The following is a 27,892-nucleotide window of genomic DNA, read 5'->3' as shown; positions in this document are numbered from 1 at the left end:
CTCCCTCCCAGCCCAGTCACTAAGCCATTTGCTCCCTCCCAGCCCAGTCACTAAGCCACCTTCTCAAAGCCCCACTGCTACTGTAGCAGAAAATGCCTCCAAGTGTTAAGCCTTCTAATAATTCATGCATTTTACTTTAATTCTCTAAAATAAACTTGCTGAGTCCTAACACTTCTTACGGGAGGTCTCTCTGCACCACAACGGCCCCCACTGCACACTGCACACAGGACCTGACCACCTCTGGCAACGTTAGGAAGCCACGAGAGGCCACACCTCAGGGGCCCGATGAGGCGGGCCTCCCAGTCACACAGTGGGGGACGGGGGATATGGCGTGGGGCCAGCGGCCAGCGCAGGGATGCCCCCACACACAGGTGGTCAGGCCCCAGGGCCCTGAATTTCCAGCGCTCAAGAACGCAGTACACAGGCCCTTCACCCAGCTTGTGAGGCCACTTTCCTAGGAACAAAAGGGAGGAGAGGACGCTGGTTAATTACACTTTTATTGGAAGCTCACGGCACCAGAAAGAAGGCAAGTGCAGCCTCTCAGACCGTCTCCAAGCCCCAACAGCTGCCCCAGGGGAGCACCCGCTCGGGGTGACAGGATGCCTGTGGCTGGTGGGGCTTCTCACCCGGCACTACTGACTTTTGTGGTCAGAGCAGAACCGGAAAGACATCTCCATGGACACATCACAGCAAGTGCGAGAAACGAGTGGCTGGCCTCTGAACCGCTGGGCCTTCTAGCAAACAGGGAAGCGACATACCCAGGGTGGGCACGCCTGTTCCTCTGGCTCAAAGGGAACCAGCTGTCATCCAGAAAGTGCCCAATGTCTCATCTCTGCTGGTCAGAGTGCAAATGGACCCACCTCAGTGCCCCATTACCCATGTGGAGTTCATCCCCTCTGCCCGGGGCCCCTCAGAGGCTTGTACCGAGTGGGGTGGCCAGTGGGACGACTGCCCTCTCAGGGATGTACCCCACAAGGCAGGATCCCACAGGCCACAGGCAAGCAGGGGTGACCTGGTTGACCCTGAGTGGGCAGAACCATGTGCCCACCCAGCCTGTCCAGGACCTGAAGAGGGATGGAGTGTCTGTCCAGCGGGCAGGCATAGTGGACGGACAGCTCTCTGTCCACCCAATAGAACAGCAGGGCTCCAGAACACTCCTGCCAAGAGAGCCACATGCCCTGGGCTTCACGGGGCCAGCTCCAGCCCCCTGGACCAAGCAGCCAGTCATCCAGCCTGCTGCAGGCTCTGCAGGCCCACCCCATGGGCAACACCAAAACCGGATGGAGGCCCCCAGTCTGGCTGCAGAGGGCCATCAGGCGTGGGTGGGCAGCGTCTTGTAGGGGTTCAGGATGCCCTTGGGGTCCAGGAGGGCCTTGAGCTGCCTCATGAGCTGCAGTGCCTCAGGGGGCTTGCTGTAGCCGAGGACATCCTTCTTCTTGAAGCCCAGGCCGTGCTCAGCGCTGACACTGCCCCGCTGCCCCGCCGTCCACTCATACACGTAGGGCTCCAGGGCACCCAGCAGGGACGCACTGAAGGTCTCGGCCGTCACGTTGAGGTGCAGGTTCCCGTCCCCTGGAGGGGCAGGGATGCGCAGGTCAGCAGGGCCTCCTCTGCCCCTTGAGGCCCTCTCCTGCCGGAGGCCCCCACTCCCAAGATCCCCCAGCCCCACCCCGCCGCCCTTCACACCACTGGCCGCTGACCCGGGAGTGGTCACTCCCCTCCTCCGGGGGTCGCAGCGCCCCTGGCCGAACACACGTTTGTCTCCGAGTTCTCCGCAGCCCCCCACCCCACCCGCACAGACCACCCTCCCCGAGGGCCCCCGCCTGAGACGGACAAACATCCGCCCAACCTGCATGAGCCCAGCTGGACCACTGAGGCCAGGTCCCCCAGCACCCAGGAGGCCTCTGACCGGGTGACCTGCAGCCTCTGACCCAGTGACCTTGGACCACTGACCCTATGACCTGGGACTTCTTATGCCCCCTCCTCCATGCACGTCTGTCAAACGTAGGGAGCAAACCAGGGACCCCTCTCCCACCAAACGTGGTTCCCACAGCACACCCGGGGTGAAGGCTCTGAAAACAAGGGAAGCACTGCAGAGAGAGAAGCTGGGCTCCTGTGATACTCATCTACACCCCCTGCAGGGGCCTGGGGGATCCACACGGCCCCAGGGCCCTCCCCACTCCTTGTGCAAGCAAATTACCTCCAACTCAGCCTCCAATAATCCCCACAGATAAAAGCCTAAGACACACACACACCACACAAAGCCTAAGACAAAAATTACAAACACACAGAAGGGAAACCATGATGACCAAGACCCACGAAGACCTGTGATCCAGTGATTTCCAAAAAGAGAAAATAAATGGTTCATGTGTTTAAAAAAATATGAGCAAAAAAATATAAAACACAGACCAGAGAAAGCTTTTAAATATCCAGTTCAATCTTCTAGAAATGAAAAAGATGGTCACTGAAATGTCAACGAGGAGAGAGAGATGTAGCGGAATGGAAAGCAGACAAGCACGTAGAGATCTGGGCCCATGGATGGGAGAGACGGGCCGTGCCGTGAGCCCGCGGGGGATGCTCGGGGGGCGGGGAGACAGTATCCACAGGGACAGTGGGGGAGCGGTGTCCGAAAGCAGAGCCCACGGACTCCAGCTGACAGACACTGACCCACCCAGACAACGCTGAGAAAAGCCAAGGAACCTCAGGACCAAGGACAGATCAAGGAGCGCACTTCTCTCCGTGGAGCACCGCTGGCCTCCAGCCACCTGCCAACAGCAGTCAGCGACGCCTGCACGCTGCAGAGAACGGGGCTGTCAGACCAGAGTCTCAGAGCTCACTGCGGAGAAGCCACTGAAGAGCAGGCTCATAAAACCCATGGCATGCGGCCACCTGCCCTCCCAGACTACAGGACGCTCCAAAGGCAGGGCTGTGACACCAGGCCACAGACGGGCCCACAGTGTGGGTGAGTCTGGTCAGACATGGGCTCACACGGCAGTAACAACAGCACCGCCACCAGGGCTGGGATGCCACGGCACCGTGGCACGCTCTAGACACAGCGACCTGGAGCGGGTGACGGCACCCAAGGGGCAGGGCCCCAGGCTCCCTGCTCCGACGACCGGCCAGGGTCTCAGGGGAGCAGTGGTGTCCAGGGGTGGGGGACAGAGAGCTGACTGTAAGGAACTGGCCCAGATGACTGTGGGGACGTGGTTAGCCCAGCATCCGCAGGGCCGACCAGCAGGTGGACACCCAGAGACGAGCTGAGGCTGCAGCTCCGGTCCAAAGGCCTCTTCCGTTGGGGATGTCCGTGTCCTGTGGCCCAGGCCTTCAGCTGATCAGGCGAGACCCTCCCACATGGGAGGGTGACCTGCTTTACTCAAGGTCTGTGGATAAATGCTAACCTCATCTTAAAACTATCTTGACAACAATATCCAGGCTGACGTCTGACCAAGCATCTGGGCACGCAGCCCAGCCAGGCTGACACAAAGGTCGCCACACTGCTTGGGAAGAGGGTCATGATACTGATTCATCTCCAGCTCTTTTAAGGTAGGACCACCCTGATAACTTTGCCAGAAGAAATATCAACAACCTCAGATATATAGATGATACCATTCTGATGGCAGAAAGTGAAGAGGAACTAAAGAGCCTCTTGATGAGGGTCCAAGAGGAGACTGAAAAAGTGGCTTGAAACTCAATAAGATCATGGCATCCGGTTCCATCACTTCATGGCCAATAGAGGGGAAAAAGTGGAAACAGTGACAGATTTTATTTTGGGGGGCTCCAAAATCACTGCAGATGGTGACTGCAGCCATGAAATTAAAAGACGCTTGCTCCTTGGAAGGAAGTGATGACACATATAGACAGTGTATGGGATCAGAGATCACTTTGCTGGCAAACGTCCCTGCAGTCACAGCTCTGGTTTTCCCAGTCTCATGTACACACGGCAGAGCTGCACCATCAAGAAAACTGAGCGCTGAAGAGCTGATGCTTTCAAACTGTGCTGCTGGAAAAGACTCTTACGAGTCCCTGGGACTGCGAGGAGATCCAACCAGTCCATCCTAAAGGAAATCAGTCCTGAATATTCATTGGAAGGACTGATGCTGAAGCTGAAACTCCAGTACTTTGGCCACCTGATGCGAAGAGTTGACTCATTGGAAAAGACTATGATGCTGGGAAAGACTGAGGGCAGGAGGAGAGGGGGCGACAGAGGATGAGGTGGTTAGATAGCATCACCAACTCAAACACATGAATTTGTGCTGGAGTCCAGCTCCAGCAGCCAGGGATTCAACCTGAAGGGGTGAGCGGTGTTGGTGAGAAACGAGACAGCTTCTCAGTTTTCTTGGACTGCCTGTTTATTTCAAGTTTAAGATTCTCTTTCATACTTTTACAAAAGCATTAGATCAGAGGTTTGACATTTTCAGTTCCCCCTCACCCAGATTTATTATCTCCATAAATCATTGTTGCCCTTCAAACAGAGTTCCTGCTTCAGCGATTCTCTAGGAATCAGCTTTACCATCTATTATCTACCTCCTCTAATGTGTCCTATAGTTAACTTGTGATTACATTGTAACTCATACTACATTCCTTAGTTTATTTCTTATCTTTGTAAATCTTGTTTGCCCCTAACATCCTGAGCTCACTATCTCTTAAAAAGGCTTCTAGCTATAGTATCTCTAAAATTCCTAACCTCTATAAGCTATAGTAAAATATGCTAACATTACAACATTCCTTAAATCTTTAACTTCTAACTATTGTAATTATTTCTAAGCCCTAAATTCAGTAAATTCCTTTACCATAAACATTCTCCTCACAAATAGGCTTCAGATAGCAATCCCTCCCATGGCCTCAAGCTGCGGCCTATGTGCTCATCCTGGAACACTCTTTTGTAAAAGTCCTTGAACAAATGTCAATGACTAGCTTTATGAATTATTTTCTGAGCACAGCTGCAGAAGGCTTTGTGCCTTCTCATGCTCCTCTCAAGAACAATAAGCACCTTAGTATTCCTTTTCAGTCAACTCAGCCGAAGAGAGGAAAAAACAAGTCAGAATCACAAGGCTAACTCCTTCATCCCGGGTCCGTGCCTGTGGGACAAAGACAGGGGGTTGGGGCCGTGCCTCCGTTCTGTCGGTGATGCCTGACGCGGCTTAAACACATTTAAGCAAACTCCAGAAAACAGTGGAGGACAGAGAAGTCTGGCATGCTACAGTCCAGAGGGTCACAAAGAGTCGGACACAACCAAGCAACAACAGCGCCACCACCCTGCTGAAGGACCAGATGGGCATAATGTCCTGTCAGTAAATGGAAACAAACTCTATGAGATAAAACACCAACCAAAAGAAGGTAATTCAGTTCAGTTCAGTTCAGTCATTCAGTCGTATCCAACTCTTTGCAACCCCATGGACTGCAGCACTCCAGGCCTCCCTGTCCTTCACCAACTCCCGGAGTTCACTCAAACTCATGTCCATCGAGTCAGTGATGCCATCCAACCATGTCATCCTCTGTCGTCCCCTTCTCCTCCTGCCCTCAGTCTTTCCCAGCATCATAGTCTTTTCCAATGAGTCAACTCTTTGCATGAGGTGTCCAAAGTACTGGAGTTTCAGCTTTAGCATCATTCCTTCCAAAGAACACCCAGGACTGATCTCCTTTAGGATGGACTGGTTGGATCTCCTTGCAGTCCAAGGGGACTTGTAAGAGTCTTCTCCAAGACCACAGTTCAAAAGCATCAATTCTTTGGCGCTCAGCTTTCTTTATAGTTCAACTCTCACATCCATACATGACTACTGGAAAAACCATAGCTTTGATTAAATAGACCTTTGTTAGCAAAGAAGGTTAACAAATCAGAGTAAAAAAAAATAGAAGAAATGGGGGACAAATAGAAGGCCCAAAGTGAGACCAATCCAGGTCACTGTAAAATCTCTGTAAATGAAGGGCAGCAAAACATGCCACCTCAAAACAGGCCACTTTGGCATAAGGATTATTTTGAGCTGAAGGCAACTGAGAAGAAAGAGACACAGAATAGCCCCCTGCCCTCCATCCACCTGGAAGCAGGACGAGAGCGTGTAAAGGTGCCCGAGGCAAGGGCAGGGTCGCCACCCGGGACAGCGCCAGGCTTGGCCTACATGAGACTCTTGTCCACCAGTTTCCTGCGTGTTTATAAACCTTCCCACAATTTGCCCCCGCACGTCCGTCCTCTTCCTTCATCCATGCTGTCTCCAAAGAGGTACTGTTCTTTGCTAAAATGCCCTACAAGTCGAACTACCTGAAACTGAGCAGGACCTTGTGGGGTCTCTCCGTTCAGCCTCCATGACCTTCCCTGAGCTCCAAAGGGAAGGCTGGAACAGTTGCTAACCAGGGAGGGGAGGGGTGCAGAGACAGGGAGGAGCAGGCAAGAACAATAGAGCGGCAGGGGCAGGGCACGGGCACGACCTTTAAAACAATGAGATGGCCTGGAACGATCAGAGTCAGATGGGCCCAAGATAACTACGAGTCAGCCTCCACTAGACCTTGGGCCTCAGTACACGTCATCGTAACACATCAGCACTCGTCCACCAGCATGACAGGTCCAAGGGCAACCCACAGAGACCAAGAAGTCAGCCGTGATCCAATTCCTGGAAACCTCTGCCTCTCCCCCAAAACAGCTGGAATAATCCTCCCACTCGTTAGCTTATGAAATTGCTCACCTAATACACACTGGCTGCCCCACAGATGCGGGCTCTCCCCTTCTGAGGTGGCCCACACTGCAGTGTGTCCGTCTCTAAATGAACCCGCTTCTTACCGACCGTTTTGTCTCTCACTGAATCCTTTCTGCAACGAGGCATCAAGAACCTGAGCGTCATTAAGTCCTGAGACCAGGTGTGCGATCTTAGTTAAAAGACCATGGGTAGACTTCCCAGCGGTCCAGCGATTAAGACTCTGCCTGCAAACGCAGGGGACGTGGGCTTGATCCCCGGTCCCAGAGGATTCCACACACCGCAGGGCAACTAAGGACCGCAGCTCCTGAGCCCGTATGCTCTAGAGGCGCCCTTGGAGTTGTGCTCGGCAACAAGAAAAGCCACTGCAGTGAGAAGCCCACTCCCCACACCTGGCGAAAGCCCACACGGCAGTGAAGACCTAGCACAGCCCAGAGTAAATCAATAGCTTTTAAACATCACACGCATGTTGCATGCTTAGCTGCTCACTCATGTCCGACTCTTTGCGACTCCATGGACTATATTTAGCTCGCTCCTCTGTCCCTGGGATTCTCCAGGCGAGAATACTGGAGTGGGTTACCAGGCCATCCTCCAGGGGATCTTCCCAACCCAGGGATGGAACCTGTGGCTCCTGCCGCTCCTGCACTGCAGGGGGACTCTTTACCGCTGAGCCAATGGGGAAACCCAAAAGTCACATAGCACACATGAAAAAAATTTAAAAAAACAAGAAAGAAAAGACCATGGATTTTGGCTGGGTTCGAGTCCCTGCCCCCACCACATGGGTTCACGTCCCAATCTGAGGTACGTGGTTTCAGCTGCACCTCAAGGGACACATATGACAGTAACTTTGAGCTTTACAGAACTAAGCGCCCCTTTAAGTGGAAGCTGTCAGGGTCTTCCTTCCACAGAGGATCCCAGTTTGCTAATCTGGAGACGCTCAGGAGACACCTGAGGCCAGGCTAAAGGAATGCAGGCCCGGCTCACACCCTGCTCCTTATCATCCACCAGCTAGGGGAGTGCAGGCCCTGCTCACACCCTGGTCCTTATCAATCATCAACCCTCCCTGCACCGTCCCCATAAACTCCTCAGCAGACCCTCCCAGCCTGGGACACAGTCTGGGGGCAGGAGGCCCGTGTCACCCCTGCCTGGCAGAGCAATACATCTATTTTTTATTACTTCGCCCCAAACTCTGCCTCTTAGATTCAGTCTGGCACTGGTGCACAGAGGCCGAGCTCTAGGCGTCGAACTGACAGCCCAGGCTCCACCTTCAGAAGCAGCCGAGGCACCAGGAGAAGGGGGCCCACCCTTACTTCAGGGTGGGGGGCTCACTCGGCAGCTGACAGTTAGGCGGACTCCGGCCGCCAGCAGCGCAGAGGGCAGACTGGATCCGGAGGGTCTGCTCCCAGCACCTGGCAAACAGCTAGGGAGACTGGCGGCGCCCCAGGCAGGGACCACACTTCCACCAGCGGCGTGCTCCACTCAGTCCTCTGTCCACCGCATGGCCAACAGCAAGCCCACAGCCTTCAAGTGGATGGAAAAGTCCCGCATGTTTAGAAGTTAAAATACACAGTTCTGCCCACCTTGCGGGTCAAAGAAGCAATGATGAGGGAAATCAGAAAGCATTCAGAACTGAAAGATGACGAGAGTGCCCTCAGACACGGGAAGCACCCGGGCAGTGGCAGAGACGGGACAGAGGGAGGCACCCGGCCGTCCCCGACCCACTCCTCTGTAGAGGGGTGGCATCGAGTGCCCAGGGGAGCAGACGCCCAGAGCGGGCTGAAGTACCGGGCATGCAGGGCCAGCGCCTCGGTCACAGGACACAAGGGCCTGGAGCCGGGTCTGGCCCTCGTGAGTCCTGCAGGCGCTCCTGGATGCTGCCAAGTCTGAGGAGGCAAGAAACAGGTACTTTTTAAAACCAGCAAACACCACCTGTGTGCTGACATGGAGGGAAATTTAAACACACTGAAGAGCAGAAAGGCTGAAAATCAATGAGCTACGTGTTTCATTATAAAGTTAGAAAAGCAGTGGTGATGCCGGAAGGTGGAGAAGAAATAGCAAGAAAAGCACCAAACAGAAAACCCACAACGGAAAAGACCAGCAAGGCCCAGTGCTGACTCTCTGAAGAGACTGCAAAATCGATAAACACCTGAACAAGAGAGACAGAGGTGTGGACAGGGCCGTCCCCTCTCTTCCAGTTACGAGGGCCCGGCCGTCAGCCCCTGCGCCCACCACCCTGCGCGGAAACCAGGACGCACGCTGGCCTGGGACCGGTGAGAGCCACGTAGAACGAATGATCTCCAGCCCAGACACCTGCGTCTCCCACGCACAGAAAGCACTGAGGTCACCGCCTTGGCACGCCCGGCTTTGTGAGGAGCAGCAACACTGTGATGTTTGACTACACGGGCTTTTCTGGCCCCAGCACGACGCTCTGACGTATCCTGGCTGCTCTCCTGCCCCCTCCCCTCCTCTGCACCGTCCGAGAGCCCACTCCCTGCCTAGAGCTCTCGGTACAGTCCCAAATAAAACTGAACTCACAACCTTCAGGTTGTACAGAGATAAGAAACAATCCAAATCCGGACTTAGACAGTCCCCCTCCGCAAGTGCTGGCCACGGCACAAAGGATAATAAGAACAACACAATGCCAGGACACTCAGGATCTTAGAAGAGACAGACAAAAGGCCAGAAAAAAAATGAACAAAGTCAATTCTGAAGGACAGGTAAGCTGGGAGAGTCCTGTAGTTATGAAAGAAAGTGCTTTGTAGTCAATCTCCTCAAAAAAAATCACCCACAAAAACTTCAGGCCCAAGTACCTTCACCTGCAAGCTACTAAACGTTCAAAGAGGAGGTAATTCCAACCTGGCAGATGCTTCTAGAGATGACCCCCAGGTCGCTTTATGACTCTGAGACCAACCTCCAGCCTGCACAGACAAAGGGAACCAGACAGGGCGGGACGGAGGAGCTCCTCCGCAGGGTCAGTAAACGGGGTCAGACAAGACACAGAAGGGTCTCGGCCACGCTGGGCTGACCCGGACACACAGACCCACTTGCCCCCAGGTCAGAGATGTGAGCCCCAGGGGTCAACGGGAAACCGGAGCCCGGCACCCGAGCAGACGCAAAAAGAGCATTCAGCAAATCAGCAATCGCGCTCAATTTCCAGAGTGGAATTCCACCACGTGACGCATTCAGGGCCCCCCACACGGTCCCGGGAGGCGGAACTGAGCCCACCTTACGGAAAGGACAGCGGAGGCCCCAGGCAGAGGTCACCCTCACACCTGTGAACAACGGGGCTTTGAGACACCCGGTCCCAAAGGCTGCTGAAAATCGAGGAGGATGCAATTGCTCCTTCGTGTGAATCAATAACTTATAAGTGTGACTCTTCTGCACACAATAATGACGGGAACTGTTTTAAGACCCTTTCATCTGGAGGGAGGGCAGGGTCAGAGCTCATCCTCAAACACGAGATCCCCGTGATCAGGCCGGCCCCCCGCCCCAGCCAAGCCCCGAGCCCGCGCTCCCAGGGCGGGCCTTCCTGGGCAGACCTTCCCGGGACGCCCCAGGCATGCCCCCCACCCCGCGGGCTGTGCTCACCCAGGTGGCCGTAGCCCACCACGTGCTTGGCGCTTGGGCCGAGCCGGGCACGCAGGTCGCCCACGAGGTCGTAGAGCCGGTCCAGAGGCAGCGAGAGGTCGTACTTGTACACGTAGCCGTCACGGCTCAGGGCCTCGGTGATCCTCTCCCTGAGCGCCCACAGCATCTGGAGGGGGGACGGGCACTGTTACCCAGAGCAGACAGAGCTGCAGGATGACCCCCGGGTCAGGAGGAAACCCCCAGGTGACAAAAACGTCCCACGCCGTGACAAGGGCGCGGCTTCCGTCTGAGAACCCACACTGGACGGGGGCCCCACATGCAGCCAGGCGGGCCCCTGAGGGCAGACACCCAGGGCCCCTTGGAGACAATCAGCGCTGACCCTGTGACCCCGGGACTGGCCGGGCGGGGGGAGCTTGGGGACACAGGCGGGGACCTCAGAACGGTTGCGCACCCTTCCCAGCACCCCACGACGTCCTGTCCTGTCACAGACGGCCCGGGAGGGCGTCCCTGGGCTTGTCCCGTCTGGTCCCCCCCATCCTCCACGCCCCCCCTCCACATCGCAGGAAACCTCGAGGCGAGGCAGCTTTCTGGGTAAGGGAAAACATCCTTTTCTTCATTTCTTTTTAAACAAGCCCACAGTGCAATAATCACCCCTGAGTAAGGAGCAGTTCCTCGCCAGCACGGGACACCCAGCAGGCGTGTACGTTTCCCCACTCACTCAGCACTGTGGGTCGTGCCATCCCCGCGCCTGGGCTCCCTGACCATCATCCTGGCCTGATGCTCCTCCCGTACCTGGGGCCTGGCCACATGCCTGGCCTGAGCCCGGCAGCCCCGCCTGCCCCGTGCGGCCTCCTCAAGCCCTCACATCCCGGCGCGGCCACAGAGCTGCGGGCCCCTTATCCGCCCACCTTGCCCACAGCTCCAAACCCAGCCTCTCTAGAACGTTCCGTCTGCAACACCTCTGTGCACCTGCATAGCTAACGCTGCTCCCCAACCCACCCAGGCTCAAGCACCCCCAACCCCCACCCCATGTCACCGCCAGGCCCCCGGACGCCAATGCTTGAGAACAGGGCACTGAGGCAGGCAGCGTGACCCCTGGCTGGGACCCCTTCCCCGGCAGACGGCCCAGGAGCCCCGCTCTGGCCCTGCCCGCCCCGCACAGCAGCCTGGAGCTCGGTGCACCCAGACGGAGCCAGGGCCGCTGGAGCTGGGCCCTCCATCAGAAGACGCGGGCCGTGTGCCCGGAGCTGGCAGGGCCTGGCTCTCAGGCCCGAGGCCCAACGATTCCTCATTCCCAGGCAACTGACAGGGTGCGTTTAGGGGGGAACAAGGGAAGCGTGGGAGGCAAGCCCCAGCACTGGGCCTGATGGGGAGAGGACACAGCCCAGGTCTCAGCCCCCATCCCCCCCAGGACACAGGCCCCATCCCCCCGGGACTCAGCCCCCATCCCCTCATCCCCGCAGGACTCAGCCCAGCAAGCCCAGCCTCACAGGAAGGAGTGGACAGAGTGGCTGACAGGAAGGTGGTGGACAGGGAGCAGGACCGAAATCCCGGGTCAGGAGGTGAGGGCCTCCCGGGAACCCAGACCAGAGGGCCAGGTGGGAACAGGATGGGTAGCAGCCCCTAAGGCCCCAGGCCCCTGGATGGTGACCGTGGCTACCCAGCTCCCAGGCCTGCACGGTGACAGCGGCCTCCTCCATGCCAGGCCCACCCTCCTCACCCTCTGGTGAAGCCCCTCCCAGGGAGCCCTCCATGCTCTGCCCAGCCGCCCCCCGTCCACAGGCCCTGACACCAAGTGTGTTCTAGTGAGGCAGCTGGCAGGCGGGTCCCCAGCTGCAGCCCCTCTCACTTTAGCGGTGGGGGGGGCATCACCCACCTTGATCCTCCTCTCGTCACTGCCCAGGGTCCCATCGGTCACCAGCCCCGAATCCAGCACCTGCTCCAGGAAGCAGCCCAGCTTTTCGGCATCGTGCCCCGGCCCAGAGCCCGCCGTCTCAATGAGGACGTAGAAGGGGCTTTCTGGAAGAGCAGAGGCAGGGTGAACAGGGGGCGGCGGTCAGGGGAAAGCCGGGGTGGGACGGCCGGGGCCAGGGGGCTCCAGCACCTCCCGATGCACTGGGGTCACCCACAGAGCAGCCACCAGCTACTGTGGCTAAAAGACAGGTCCTTCACTGTAAGAGAGACAGTGCCCCCCGGAGACACGGCAGAGCCGGAATGCTGGGGCCAGGATCGTGCAGTGGAGGACGGGGCTCCTCTCATCAAACCGCAGGGTGAGCGGAGGTGTGGTGCCTGCCGTGGTCGATGACTCCCCGGGGGCCCTCTGTGCATCCAGGGGCTCTCAACACCCCCAGGGACCCTCCACGCCCCCCAGGCCCTCCACGCCTCCTGGGGCCCTCAACACCCTCAGGGACCCTCAATACCCCCAGGGACCCCCAATACCCTCAGGGACCCTCCATGGCCCCTGGGGCCCTCTGTCCATCCAGGGACCCTCCACGCCCCCCCAGGGGCCCTTCATACCCCCCAGGGGCTGTCAACACCTCCAGGGACCCTCCACACCCCCCAGGGGCCCTCCATCCCATTAGAGACTCCCCACCCACCCAGGGACCTCCCCACCCCCACCCCAAGGGACCCTCCACTTTTCCAGACCCTCACACACAGAGAAGATACCACGTGGGGCCCTCACCAGCACCCAGCCCCCGTGGAGCCCTGGTCCTGGACTTGCAGCCTCCAGAAAGGGGAAAATCGGTGCCCTTGCCGAGGGCTGCGGCTCCGTGGGGGCAGCCTGGGGGGAGACCAGGCCCACTTCCTGTGGTCAGTCTCAGGAGCGAGGGCGCCAGCACCTGCAGCTGTGCGGGTTCACACAGACGCACACAGCGTGAGGACCCAAGAACCAGGCGTGACGAGCTCGTCGGCTCAGTCGGAACGAGCTGGCTGAGCTCTGGGGGCTGGCACGTTGTAGGGGGACACTCTCCCAGCTGAGGAGCCGGCGGAGGGTCCTGACTGCGTCTGGCTGTTCCAGAGACCCCGGGACTCCAGCACAACTGCCAGCATCTGACCCAGCTCTGCAGGGGAAGGGGCCTCAGGGAGAACCCTGTCCTCAACAGCGACGGGGACGCCGGAACCGCCGCGCTCCCTGCCACCTCCACTCCACGGACGGGCTGGAGGCCTGGCACCTTCCATCAGCCCACACGCCAAACGGTGCAAAAGGTGAGGCGGGCGCTGCCCGCAGGCAGGCAGGGACAGTACCTTGCACGGGGCAGGAGAGACCGAGGTGGAGCCTGACCAGCTTCATGCACTCAGCGTCCATGAACTCGAACGCAGACAGGATCTCGCCCAGCATCACCCTGCAGGTGCGGAAGGTCTGTAGAACTTCAGCAAAGCCCGGACAGCCTGCAACGGGCATGGTGAGAGGACAGGCAGACTGGCATGCAGGCACGGGGCCTCGCCACAGGCCACCTGAGCCGCCCTTCAAGCAGCAAAACCAACCTGCCCGGCCAACTGCCACTTGGAAAGTCACAAACACGCAGCCAGAAACCGGCCCCTCGGGAAGCAACTCAGCCTTGTCTCTATGACACCCCGGGCCCCACAAGCCATTCAGGGCACATTTCCCGGCCCCCAGCTCTCCACGGTGCCCCAGCACCCGGGGCTGGCTGCCAGGCACCCGAGGCGGAGCATGGGACATCAGTGTGCAGGCAGGCAGGGCAGGCCAAGAAGACCTGGTGGGCACAGGGGTGCACTCGGCCCTTCCCGGCAGGGATGAGGAGGCATTGAGGGGTCCTGGAGAGGGCAGGGAGGAGGGTCAGGGGGTGGGACCCACTCTGTGGGGCCAAGGAGCAGCTGGGGGTGGCCTGTGAACCCCAGCAAAGAGAGCTGAGCGAACTGGAGACAAATCGGAGGAAAGCTTCCAGAACACAACACAGAGCCGGACTGGAGGGAAACCCACACGGTTATGACACGTGGAGACCGACCACCTGAAAGGTCCTCTCGTGCGTCTGACCACCGTGCTGGGGGGAGAGAGGGCTGGGCAGCTGCTGAGGACGGGGTGGAGGGAAGCTTCCGGAAGTGGGGGGTTTAGGAAGTTCCAGAAAGAAAAAGAAACGCACTCTCACAGGAGACACACCGAACCCATAAAAGACCAAAGGAAAAGAGAAAATCTCTACATTGGCCAAAGAAAGAGAAACACCCCCTCATGGCGGCTGCAGGGGACGCCAACCTGCCACCGCTGACCATGGAGCCGTGAGGAGCGCCGCTCCCACACGATGGGAGACCAGACACCGGGGCCGCCTTCCGGGAAAGGGGAGGAGGGAGACGTTCCAGACAGACTCACATGGACTCACATGGACTCAACAGGGACTCACAGCCCCAGGCGTCCGTGACGGAGCAACCAGGATGTGTTCACAGCGCGGGGCCGGGAAAGCCCGACGCAGGAGGGCAAACGTGGAATTACAGTGATGACCAGCACGACGGAAGGGAAAGACGGACGGAATCAGGACGACAAGGCTGCAGGGCCCAGAGCCTGGCGCCGGTGGATGGCGGCAGGGGAGGAGGGGCACAGGGAGCACGCACGCGGGCCTCGGGGCAGGGGAGTCAGCCGGGCGGCTGGAGGGGGGTGCCCGGGCCAGGGGAGTCGAGAAGCCACGCGGCTGGAGGCGGGGGACCCTGGGGCAGGGGAGTCAGCCGGACAGCTGGAGTGGGGGGGCCCCGGGGCAGGGGAGTCGAGAAGCCACGCGGCTGGAGGGGGGGCCCCGGGGCAGGGGAGTTGAGAAGCCATGCCGCTGGATGGGGGGGCCCCGGGGCAGGGGAGTCGAGAAGCCGTGCCGCTGGAGGGGGGGGCCCCGGGGCAGGGGAGTCGAGAAGCCGTGCCGCTGGAGGGGGGGGCCCCGGGGCAGGGGAGTCGAGAAGCCGTGCCGCTGGAGGGGGGGGCCCCGGGGCAGGGGAGTCGAGAAGCCGTGCCGCTGGAGGGGGGGGCCCCGGGGCAGGTGAGTCGAGAAGCCGCGCCACTGGAGGGGGGACCCCGGGGCAGGGGAGTTGAGAAGCTGTGCTGCTGGAGGGGACCCCGACGCACTTGCAGAGACAGTGGTGAGCCACTGGCCCCACCAGGTGGACTAACGGCCCCGAGATGAACAGACGCAGCCCTGGACCTGGCACCAAACACTGCTTCCCTGCGAACCTTATGGCATGAGTGAGTGAAAGGGAATGAAAGTCATTCAGTGTCTTTCACTGAAAGTCACACACATCCAACGCTGTGTGACCCCAGGGACCGCAGCCCGCCAGGCTCCTCTGTCCCTGGGATCCTCCAGGCAAGAACACTGGAGTGGGTTGCCATGCCCTCCTCCAGCGGATCGTCCCAACCCAGGGATCAAACCCGGCTCTCCTGATTTATCTTCTTTTGGTTTTACTTCCTTTTGGTCTTTACCCTACAGCATAAGCTGTTATTTAAGAATAACAAACACCGGGTGGATGAGACACAGGAAGCCCCAGTCCTTTCACAGAATAAAGCGTGCCCGGCCCAGACTCCACCTTGGCACCAAGGCCAGGCCCCGGGCCGTGGGGAGAGGGACAGGCGGGAGGAGCGGGAGGGGCGGCCCGCGGGGCTGCAGGCAGTGCCACCCAAGACTCCCCCAGAGGCTGGCAGAGGGCGCCTACCGAGGAAGGCCACGTTCACGGCGCTGGGCTTGGGCGGACACAGAACGGACACGGCCGTGATGACCCCCAGGGTGCCCTCCGACCCAATGAAGAGCTGCTTCAGGTCATAGCCCGTGTTGTCCTTCCGCAGAGACGTGAGGCAGTTCAGGACGGTTCCGTCGGCCAGCACCTAGAGACAGCATCAGCACTGGCCCCACGCTGCCCTGGGGAGGCCAACCCACCCTGTGCACCCTGAGAGCGAGCCCTGGGGCAGAGGACGGGGATGAGGGAGCACCCAGGGTGGAGTGGGGAGCACCCGGGATGGAGCAGGGAGCACCTTGGGTGGAGCAGGGAGCACTTTGGATTGAGTGGGGAACACCCAGATGGAGCGGGGAGCACCTCGGGTAGAGCAGGGAGCACCTGAGCAGAGCACAGAGCACCTCAGGTAGAGCAGGGAGCACCCGGGGTGGAGCCAGGCACCCAGGGTGGAACATAGAGCACCTGGCTGGAGCAGGGAGCACCCAGGCGGAGCACAGAGCACGTTGGGTGGAGCAGGCAGCACCCAGGGTGGAGCATGGAGCACCTGGGTGGAGCAGGGAGCACCCAGGCGGAGCACAGAGCACCTCAGGTGGAGCGCGGAGCACCTGGGTGGAGCAGGGAGCACCCGGGGCGCAGGAAGGCAGGGAAGGGCAGTGCACCAGTGCCCCCATCCCTGCACTCCTCATCCACAGGCACCTCAGTCAAGCTCTCTAATCCCGTTTGACTCTTGTTCGGTGAATTTAGTCAAAAGCTTAGTGAAACAACTCGCAAAAGCCTGCAAGAGACTTGCAATAAAAACAACCCGCAGCCAGAGAACAAAGCCACAGGAACCGTGCGATTCATCAGACAGAAGTGGCCCCTCCTTGGGTAAACATAGGGTCCGGGCTTTAGAGAACCCCTGGAGCCGAGATGGAGGCCTGACCAGGCTCCTCCGGGCACGAGCCTCCGGAAAGCCGGCAGGTGGAATGCCACAGTCCGGGAACCTGTTCAGGGCCACAGCTCCCACAGCAGCCTTTTGTGGGGGCAGGAGGTGCGTTATCGCCTCGTGGGAAGCTGGAGAGCGGGGTGCTGCGTGTAACCCCCACGGCCCAGGTGGGGCCCAGTGGAGATCAGGCCGCACCCCGAGGTGGCCTCCTTGCCCACCTGAGGCCCAAGAGGGTGGCACCAGAGCTGGCCCTGCAGCACCCCGGGTGCCCGTGCATGGCAGCAAGGGTGCACCTGACCCCTGAGCCAGGGGGTCTCACCAGAGACCTTGCATGCCGACCACTGGGAAAGGACAGCCCCCTAGGACCAACCCAGGAACGGGAGCAGGTGCAGCCAGGTCCCCGGAAGCAGGGCCAGCGCCCGGCAGCAAGTGTCCCCAGCTCACCACTTCCAGGCCCAGGACCGTCCCCCGCAGGGAGCCATATCGCAGGAACCGCAGGCCGCCTGCGTTGGTGGCCACATTCCCCCCGATGTGGCAGCTGCCCTTCGCCCCGAGGTCCAAAGGCATGACGAAGCCCCGCTCCTCCACGTACTGGCTCAGGGCCTCCAAAACACACCCCGCCTGGCAGACCAGGACCCCTGCCGAGCAAGCAGAGCCCCCGTAGGGGCCCTCAGGCTCAGCCCAGGGGGCCCAGCAGGCCAAAAAGCCCAGGAGGGGCATCCGTCCGCCCAGAAACCAGGGCGAGGAGGAAAACGGGTGTGCCCCATCCCTCCCCCAGAAAATGCTTTTATGAGAAAAGAGGAAAGGCCAGTGAGGCCACATCGGGGGAACAGGGCTCACACACACAGGCTCACTCAAGGGAGCGGTGAAGAGGGGTTCCTACAAGGCTAGGGCCCTCAACTGCAGGTGGGATTCTGCCCCAGGGGACACGTGACAAGTCTGGAGACAATCTGGGTTGGAGATGCTGCTGGCATCAAGTGGGTGGAGCCTGGGGCTCTGCCCAGCCCCCCAGTGTCCAGGCGCCCTGGACAGAGAGCATGCTCGGCCCAGGGGTCCTGCCCGAGAGGCACCTACACAGCTGCGGGGCCTGGAGCTTCACAACCGTGGAGCCCCGTATACGCCCCGCAGGCCTCGGGAAGGGTCGGTGTGGCCGGGAGGGGCCACAGAACAGCTCACATCCAGGTGTAAGGCACCCCAAGGGCCAAGGGGCCTGGGCGACTGGCTAAGGCAGAGGGGTGGCTGCTCGTCCCCCCACCCCGGGCCCGGGCCCCCCTCACCCCAGCCCAGCCTGGCGGCCAAGAGGGAAGTCCCGGGGGCAGCCGGCCTTACCCGACACATCATGAAAGCTGAGGACCTGGTTCATGAGGGCGGTGGACAGGATGATCTCGTCGAAGACCGGTGTGCTGCCGCCCACCATGCCTGTGTTGCCCCCCTGTGGGTTCACAGCCAGGTTCCGCTCGTGACAGTACCTGGGACACACCAAGGACCAGGGTCAGGGCCCTCTCCGACTCCCACGCCAGCACCCTGGGGGGACGCCATCAGGGCCGTGAGACCCCAGCCTCTCCCGCCACTGAGCCAGGCCACTTCCTGCCACAGCCTCGAGGGGGTGCCCCCTCCGTCCCCACACACGACGGGAGTCTGAAGGGCAAGTGACCCCACAAACCGCAGGGGGAGCAGGCGGCCATGGCCTTCCCAGGTCACGGACGAGGCCAGGGCCACCCCAAGGCTGCTCCTCTGAGCGCAGACAGAGCACCCACTGCCGCCCTGCCTGTTCACCTCGACAGCTGCAGCCCTGGGCACTCAGGGCCCCTCCTGCCCCGACCCCACGTCTCTGCTCCCCTTTATCCTGGGCTGCCCACCCCTCCCCTGCCCATTGCCCTTCAGAGCCAGGTCAGAGTCGCCAGCAGCACCTCATCCCCAGCCAGCCTCCTACCGAGCAAGGACCTGAAGAGACCGGGCCCTGATGGGTCAGGATCTGCACGCTGGGGCGCCCACCCCGAGGGGCAGGCTGCCCACCTGTGTCACGTGAGCCACCTGCCAGGCAGCCAGCCTCCAGCCAAAGCTCAAACGGAGCAGCGCCAGGTGTCCTGGGGCCCTGCATACACCTCCACAGGGCAGCGGGGACAGGGCACTCTCAGGCACTCACCTTCCACGCATCGACAGTGGCGTGGAATAGGAATCAGACCGCGGGCATTGCCACGTGGAAGGGAAAGACTGTGACGCGGGAGGTATAATGTGATGATGCTTAACAACCCACACACATGCAGGAAAGCGCTGAGCTGACAAACCAAAATGTCATCAGCGGTTACACTTGGAGAGGGAAATTTTGCTTTTGCAATTTTTTCTTCTTTATGGCTTTCTATGTTTTCCAATTTTTCTATAGTAAACACGAGCGTGCAGGGATTGAAAACCTCAAAGCAAGCGTTTTTCAAGAAAAGGCCTGTGCCCACCGCTGCCCTGGGCATCGAGGCTGCCCGGCGCCCCCTGGAGGCCGCGGCTCCGCTCAGCATGCTCGGCCCCGCCGTCCCCTGCTCGGCCCTCCCTCCCGTCGCCCTGCCCTCCCGGGCCCGCCTGCGTGGCCGCGGGGTCCTCTTGCTCTCTGTCCCGCGCTGGTGACGAGGGAGTGGGGCGGGCAGGGCGCCTACCTGAGGATGTGTGCCACCTCCTGGGTCGTCCGCGGCCTCAGCAGCACCTTGCTGGAACCTGTGGGACAGAAGCCACGGTCACCCAGGAGGGGTGTCCCGCCTCCCGGGGAAGCTCGCCCGCCAGCCTCCAGGCCTAGAGTCCGATTCCCTGAGGAGGAGGGCCCGCCCGGGGCAGCCCGTGGGCTGGAGCTGGGCCCGGGGACCTCAGCGGCAGGGGCCTGGAGTCCTCTCCACTGCAAGTGACTGGGTTTCCCCGGGAAGGAACCTGTGTCGTGTGGGGACACCTGAGGCCACGTGAACATCTGGCGCCCTGCGAGCCGACGACACCCATGAGCTTCAGCGTCTGTGGGTCATCCTCACCCGAGTCTGTCCTCTGGGCGGAAACTTCCAAATGCACCCATTCACCCGCACTCATGAACCCACCTCCTGCTCCAGGAAGGGGCCTTCCCCACCTCGTGTGTTTATCATCTTGGCCATCTGTCCACAGCAGCGCAGGCTGTGCGCTCTCAGTCCTTGGTTATCACAAGTTATTTGATGCCCAGTCACGGCCTTATCTGTCGGCATTCCTGACCACTGCCTAGAAGACAATCAAGTTTCTCTCTACACTCTCAGTTTTGCGGAAAGTGCTTTAAGCAGCTAAGAGGCTGCAGGAGGACAGGAGGCTGTGCATCACTGACTTTTACGGTGCTCTGAGATTGGGCTGTAGTCTCTAGCTTATTTTCTTATTATGAAAGCCATTTCCCACTTGCTTTTCATCAAATGAACTGTGTCTGCCAGGCGGTTGGCTGTCAGGCCTCCAGGCCCTTCAGGACAGCACAGTCCAGGGACCCTGGTCGCCCGCGAGGCTCCTCTCGGTTTCATTCACTCGTGTTTCTCAGCATCTGAGCTCCCACCGTGTGCCCAGGCACAGGCACAGAGAGAAAAACAAAGTTCTCCCGCCCCATGGAGTTACCTTTCTAATGGGGAAAAGGATAAGAAAATGGTCCAATGTGTTAATAAGGGGAGGCTACAAAGAGAGCAAAGCCCAGAGCAGAAGTCATCAGAGGCCAACTCTGGGGAAGCTCCCAGGACGGGAGGGAAGGAACGTCCAGCCTGGAGAGGGTGGCAAGGGGACAGGCAGAAGGGCCAGCCGCACAGGGTTGGGGTACCACCACCACCATCACCCCCCACCCCACCCCCCACTGCAGCCTCCCTCCCCCTCTGAACACCCTGCTGTGCTCACAGGCGGGCCACCCTTGATCCAGCCCTCCTCATCCTGCCCGCCACCTGCCAGGAGCATCCCCAGGGCTCCAAGGGCCTAACTTCAGTGGACCCTCCCCCTGCAGGCCCTCCCGGAGGCTGTCTGCCCCCTGTCCTCTCTGTCAGCCGTCTGCCCACTGTCCCTGGAACAGCTGCCCCCACCGCTGCTGAGCCTTCCTGCCTCTGCTCTGCTTCCCCTGCAGCCCCCTCTCTCACTCAAGGCGCCTCTGGGCTTGAGGAACGGGAGGCACCCTCCTCACCCCAGGGCCTCATCCAGGCACCCTCATCCCACACACAAACACAGCAGTGCTCCTGGCTCTTGGTCCCCCAGTCAAGTCCATGTCCAGAGATCTCAAGGTCAGCACACACCACTCGGGGTCAGCCCACACCGCCTCGGGGCCAGCGCACACTGCCTGGAGGTCAGCGCACACTGCCTGGAGGTCAGCGCACACCACTCGGGGTCAGCGCACAGCACCTTGGGGTCAGCACCCACCATTCAGGGTCAGCGCACACCGCCTTGGGGTCAGCGCACACACCTCGGGGTCAACACACACGGCCTCGGGTCTGCTTTCACGGGACCTTGCAGAGCTGACACCTCCTGCCCCGCCCTTGGCAGGAGCCTGCTGGTCAGGCCATGGAGACTTTCTGCTCCAGGACTCAAGTCACCTCTTCGAGCCAAGTGGCCCGCAGAACAAGCTGTGCCCAGCATCCACATTGCCCATGGGACTGTGGGCCCCCACATTCCTCAGGGACCTCCCTCCTGTCTCGGTATCAGAGACACCACGTTGCCCTGCACTCGGCAGGGGGCTCTAGGCGGGGCAGGGCTGCCCCTGAGGGCGCGGTGGGGCTGCCTCTGAGGGCAGGGCAGGCCTGGGCACCTTCCTCAAGGGCACCCTGGTAGAGATGCCCAGTAGAAGGGCGTCCACTGCCTCCACCCTCCCCACAGGTCAGGACCGGCCAGTTATCTGCGCCAACACCCCAATTCCACTTGCTCCTGATGCTGCACTCTGATCCGGAGCCTCACTCAACTTTCCTACCACCAGCACGGCCCCCACCGTGTCTGAGCCAAGAGCCCAGCACACCCTCCAGGGCTCACCTTCAGTCTGGACTGTGCTGGCTCCAGGCCCAGCCTGAGGACCTGGACACACAGCGTGTCTGGCATTTCAGGCTTAAACATGTCATCGTGTTGTAAACAGCTTGTCTTCCATATCTTCTTCAGTTCAGTTCAGTTCAGTTGCTCAGTCATGTCCAACTCTTTGCAACCCCATGAATCGCAGCACACCAGGCCTCCCTGTCCATCACCAACTCCCGAAGTTCACTCAGACTCACGTCCATCGAGTCAGTGATGCCATCCAGCCATCTCATCCTCTGTCGTCCCCTTCTCCTCCTGTCCCCAATCCCTCCCAGCATCAGAGTCTTTTCCAATGAGTCAACTCTTTGCATGAGGTAGCATCATTCCTTCCAAAGAATACCCAGGACTGATCTCCTTCAGAATGGACTGGTTGGATCTCTTTGCAGGCCAAGGGACTCTCAAGAGTCTTCTCCAACACCACAGTTCAAAAGCATCAATTCTTTGGCGCTCAGCTTTCTTCACAGTCCAACTCTCACATCCATACTTGACCACTGGAAAAACCACAGCTTTGATTAGACGGACCTTTGTTGGCAAAGTAATGTCTCTGCTTTTGAATATGCTTTCTAGGTTGGTCATAACTTTCCTTTCAAGGAGTAAGCGTCTTTTAATTTCATGGCTGCAGTCACCATCAGCAGTGATTTTGGAGCCCAAAAAAATAAAGTCTGACACTGTTTCCACTGTTTCCCCATCTATTTCCCATGAAGTGATGGGACCAGATGCCATGATCTTCGTTTTCTGAATGTTGAGCTTTAAGCCAATTTTTTACTCTCCACTTGCACTTTCATCAAGAAGCTTTTGAGTTCCTCTTCACTTTCTGCCATAAGGGTGGTATCATCTGCATGTCTGAGGTTATTGATATTTCTCCTGGCAATCTTGGTTCCAGCTTGTGCTTCTTCCAGCCCAGTGTTTCTCATGGTGTACTCGGCATATAAGTTAAATAAGCAGGGTGACAATATACAGCCTTGATGTACTCCTTTTCCTATTTGGAACCAGTCTGTTGTTCCATGTCCAGTTCTAACTGTTGCTTCCTGACCTGCATACAGGTTTCTCAAGAGGCAGGTCAGGTGGTCTGGTATTCCCATCTCCTTCAGAATTTTCTAGTTTATTGTGATCCACACAGTCAAAGGCTTTGGCATAGTCAATAAAGCAGAAATAGATGTTTTTATGGAACTCTCTTGCATATCTTCTTAACATGCAGCAAAAACACTGTTGGTTTTTGTAACTAAGTAGGTCATGTTATCTCTGAAATCACTTCAAGAGACAACACAAAACTGAAAGTCTTAGCCGCTCAGTTGTGTCCGACTCTTTGTGACCCCATGGACTGTAGCCCGCCAGGCTCCTCTGTCCATGATGGGCTTTTCCAAGTAAGAATACTGGAGTAGGTTGCCATTCCCTTCTCCAGGGGATCTTCCTGACCCAGGGATCGAACCTGGGTTTCCTGCATTGCAGGCAGATTCTTTACCATCTGAGCACCAGGGAAGACAACACAGGGCCTTAGGAAACCTGCTATCAGGAAGGCAAGCTGGGTCCAGAAGGAGAATCTCCAAGCTGCTGTGGGGAGTGTGGGCAGCCAGGCCATCTTGCAGGGCCCACATCCTGCCCAAGCGAGCTGCAGAGGGGACAACAGGCCCCCCAAAAGACGTGTACACACCCCACCCTGCAGAACCCACGAACGTGACCTTCCTTGGAGAAAGGCTCCTTACAGATGTAGTTAAGGACCTAAACTTGAGATCATCCTGATGAGGGTGGTACCCCAATCCAAGGACAGGTGACCTCATAAGAGAACAGAGAGGGAAACACAGGGAGAGGCTGTGTGAGGAGGGACAAAGACTGGAAAATGTTGTCACAAGCCAAGATCACCTGGAGCCCCAGGAGCTGGAAGAGGCAGGAGGGACCCTCCACTAGAGGGAGCCCTACCCACACCTGAGAACAGAGAGGAGTTGATTGAGCCCAGTTTGCGGTTCCTTGTTATATATTAGTCCAGGCGTTGGGCTGCAGCCATGAAATTAAATGACGTTTGCTTCTTGTGAGAAAAGCTATGACCAACCTAGACAGCATATTAAAAAGCAAATATTACTTTGCCAACAAAGGTCCGTCTAGTCAAGGCTATGGTTTTTCCAGTGGTCATGTACAGATATGAAAGTTGAACTATAAAGAAAGCTGAGCACCAAAGAATTGATGCTTTTGAACTGTGGTGTTGGAGAAGACTCTTGACAGTCCCTTGAACTGCAAGGAGATCCACCAGTCCATCCTAAAGGAGATCAGTCCTGAATATTCATTGGAAGGACTGATGCTGAAGCTGAAACTCCGATACTCTGGCCACCTGATGCGAAGAACTGACTCATTAGAAACGACCCTGATGCTGGGAAAGATTGAAGGCGGGAAGAGAAGGGGACGACAGAGGATGAGATGGTTGGATGGCATCACCGACTCAACGAACATAAGTCTGAGTAAACTTGGAGCTGGTGATGGACAGAGAGGCAGGTGTGCTGCAGTCCATGGGGTCACAAAGAGTCAGACACGACTGAACTGAACTGAACTGATGCCTTGCGAGGAAGTGAGTAGTAGTTAACACACACACACACCCCTCAGAGCAGCTGGGGGGGCAGGGGGGCGGTCAGCTGTTTTATCTTAATTTGCAGATGTCCTGCATCAGAAAAGCGTCTGTGACGCTGCCCAGAGCTCCTGCACCCAGTGCTCACCACTGGCCACATGGAATCCCAGGCTGTTCCTCAACCCTGCCCACCCCAAGCATGAACTGTGAACAGACCCTCACTCACCTCGGACTGTCCTCAGCCAGTCCACGTTGGGAGGCTCAAGCTCCTCCGGGTCTGTGATGACCCTGCCAGGGACGACTCGCTCCAGGGCGGCCAGGTCGTCCTCAGACACCACAGAGAAGGGCAGCCGCCGCACAGGGTAGCGGTCCGGGGTCAGCGTCACCTCAGGAGCGCGGGAGGAGGCCGAGCAGCTGCCTCGTGGAACCAGGGGGCTGGTGCCCCAGGCCCATCGCGGGCCGCCCAGCCCAGGGATCCTGGACGGCCCTGGCCACATCCTCTGTCTCACGGAGGCTCCCTGAATGCAGGCTGCCCGCCAACATAAGAGCCACGCAGGCCACCGGGGCACCAGATGGGGCATCATCACTCCTGCCCTACAAAGTAAGTGGTCGGACCTATGACTCTGGAACAGCACGGAGCTGATACAAAGGGAGCACCTGCAAGGTGGGGAGACAGCTCAGCAGGGCCCCAGGCCACAGTGGCTTCCACAGCTGCGGTGGCAGAGTGAGGTTTGGACCACCCGGAAGAAGCGGGCTAGGTGGGCACAAGGGACACGAGGCCTTCAGCTGACGCAGCACAGCCCCCGGCAGGAGTAACCCTGAAAAGTCACAAGACGCACACCCCTGGCGGAGGCCACCCCCACCCCCACCCGTGTTAGCTTTAACATCTGCAACAACCACGTCTCCCTCTCAGCCCCTCTTCCTTCACAAGGAACAAGCAGTTAAGGTGCTATGAGGGACAGATGCCATTCCCCTGGTGGCTCAGCTAGTAAAGAGCCCACCTGCAAATGCAGGAGATGCAAAAAACGTGGGTTCAATCCCTGGGTCAGGAAGACCCTTTGGAGAAGGAAATGGCAACTGGCTCCAGTATTCTTGCCTGGAGAATTCCATGGACAGAAGAGCCCGGTAGGCTATATAGCTCATGGACTGGGGTCGCAGAGTCGGACGCGCACGCGCGCGCGCGCGCACACACACACACACACACACACACACACACACACACACACGTGGTTTAATCTCTCAATGGCGCCGACCCTGCGACCCCATGACTGTAGCCAGCCAGGCTCCTCTGTCCCTAGGATTGCCCAGGCAAGAACACTTGAGAGGGTTGCCATTTCCTTCCCCCTGGAATCTTCCTGACCCCGGGAGTGAACCAGCGTCTCCTGAATGTACAGGTGGATTCTTTACGACAGAGCCACCAGGGAACAAGTGGTTAAAATAATAAATCTTATGTTTGTGGATATGCTACAAGTTCACAAAAAGCGGGGGACAGAGGGAAGCTCCTCTGGGCCCCCGTCCTGGGATCCCGGGAGTGCGCAACTCGCCAGGCAACCCCCGGGGAGGGGAGCGGGGTGGCGCACCGGTGTTCTGGTTGCTTCCAGCTCACCTGGCGCTCAGACCACCTGGGCGGCTCGAGCGCCCTCGGCGGGGTCACACCTCCAAGTGACCTTGAGGACACGATCAGAGCCCCTGGGTGCCTGGAGGCGCTGCACCAGTGGGGGTGAGGCTTAAAGGAGGCGCGGAGGCCAACCCCGCCTGTTCAGGGCTGCGCAGGGCAGGTAAGCAGCGAGCTCGGGGCCGGACTCCCGCCGGGGGCCGGGCGCCTGGGGTCACGGCCGTTAGGGGACCACCGAGGGCCACAGGGGACCAGGAACGGCCGCCCCAGCCAGGGGGCGACGACCAAGCGCCGGCGCCCCGGGCATGAAGAGTCACCCAGGCTCGTCCGGAGGGCCCGGGGCGCGCAGCCTGCGCGACCGCGTGACCGGATAGGCCCGGGCGGTGGGATCCGAGGGCCCCGCCCGCGACCGCGCGCCTCCGCCGCCCCCAGCCCGCGGCCCTCAGCCCCTCCGCCAAGACCCCGAGCGGCCGCGCGCACGCACTCACGTCCGCGTCCCCGCCGCAGGCTTCGCGCCGCCGCGGAAAGTGGGCGGGGCGGGCGGGACTGCGCTTGCGCCCGAAGCCCTCGGGGACCCCCCCCCCCCGCCCACCCAGGCCCCGCCCCTGTTGTTGGCTCCGTCTACCTCCACTGCCCCGCCCTCTGCCCGACTCCGCCCATCAACAGCCCCGCCCCTTTCCCCTTGATGTCCGGCTTCATCCAGCTTCCCCCGCGAGGACAGCTGGCCTTGAGTCGCGTTGGCACCGTCTAGCGTGGTCCCTGCACACCCTCCCACCCCTCCCACGTGGACTGGCCCACGTGTACATCCCGCCTGACCCCAGAGCGTAATTCTGTCCTCCTAAGGGGTCCCCAGAGGACCGTGACTCACTCTCTCAGCTTCGGGGAACGCTGGCACCCAGAGCCCCGGTCCCCTGGCCCCGATTCTGGCAGAAGGGCAGACATCTCTGCGGGTCAGGAATGCACTGCAGGCAGAGCCCGAGGGCGCCCCGAAGCACTTGAGAACCCCAGTGACTCAAGTGAGTGGGCCTAGGATCTGGGCCCAGTGGCGATCCCACTTCAGGAAGGCCCTGACCCGCCCGGCCTCCACGCCCCGGGGGACACAGAGTCCGCCTCTCGGGACTGCGGCCTCCTCCAGCCCCTCCAGTTTGTGCCCGCCCGGTGCCAGTTTGCCACCCACGGCTCCAGGGTATCTGCTCTGTGGGCCCGTTGGGCTCTGCCATCCGGGGCATCAGGCTGGGGGGGCTCCCGGCCTGACAGGTGTTCCCCGCCCCAGCCACCAATCAGCCAGCTCCCAGCCGCCCCCCCCTCCCCGGGGGTGCCTGCCGAGACTGAGCAGCAGGTCTCCGCAGACATCTGAGCCCCAGCTCCGTGGGGCTCCTCTTCCCAGGGCTCCTGGGGCTGAGGTACCAAAGGTGGCCATGCAGCCAGCCAGCCTCCTCCTCCTCTGAATCCCAGTCAGCACGCCTCCTCCAAGCTGTCAAAATCCACAGACTCAATTTGCTTCCTCCAACTATTGCTACCTCAATGTCCCTTTTTGCTTCTTCAGCCATTGGATCAGTCAGTTCAGTCGCTCAGTCGTGTCCAACTCTTTGCGACTCCATGAATCACAGCACGCCAGGCCTCCCTGTCCATCACCAACTCCCGGAGTTCACTCAGACTCACGTCCATCAAGTCAGTGATGCCATCCAGCCATCTCATCCTCTGTCGTCCCCTTCTCCTCTTGCCCCCAATCCCTCCCAGCATCAGAGTCTTTTCCAATGAGTCAACTCTTCGCATGAGGTGGCCAAAGTACTGCAGTTTCAGCTTTAGCATCATTCCTTCCAAAGAAATCCCAGGGCTGATCT

General features: G+C 59.4%; 1 protein-coding gene across 3 annotated transcripts; it reads right to left on the bottom strand.

Annotated features, from left to right (window-relative positions):
- Positions 1-479: 479 nt before the first annotated feature.
- Positions 480-26,613, bottom strand: D2HGDH (D-2-hydroxyglutarate dehydrogenase). Of its 3 annotated transcripts, none has more exons than XM_025289338.3 (10): positions 26,533-26,613; positions 24,660-25,027; positions 19,509-19,566; positions 18,193-18,332; positions 17,308-17,501; positions 15,921-16,089; positions 13,521-13,664; positions 12,151-12,293; positions 10,275-10,440; positions 480-1,572 (listed from the first exon to the last, which is right to left on the bottom strand). In XM_025289338.3, exons 2-10 carry the CDS (start codon positions 25,015-25,017, stop codon positions 1,313-1,315), a joined length of 1,632 nt encoding a protein of 543 aa, XP_025145123.2. In that variant the 5' UTR covers positions 25,018-25,027; positions 26,533-26,613; the 3' UTR covers positions 480-1,312. The 3 variants fall into 3 exon arrangements, with proteins under 3 accessions (XP_025145123.2, XP_025145122.2, XP_006077174.2); XM_025289337.3 differs by having other exon boundaries at positions 26,537-26,613; XM_006077112.4 differs by lacking the exon at positions 26,533-26,613 and adding an exon at positions 26,040-26,526.
- Positions 26,614-27,892: the final 1,279 nt, after the last annotated feature.

Source organism: Bubalus bubalis, chromosome 6, assembly GCF_019923935.1.
Source record: "Bubalus bubalis isolate 160015118507 breed Murrah chromosome 6, NDDB_SH_1, whole genome shotgun sequence".
Taxonomy (NCBI): Eukaryota; Metazoa; Chordata; class Mammalia; order Artiodactyla; family Bovidae; genus Bubalus; species Bubalus bubalis.
The sequence above is the reverse complement of the archived record's forward strand: the minus strand, read 5'-3'. Positions and strand labels throughout refer to the sequence as shown.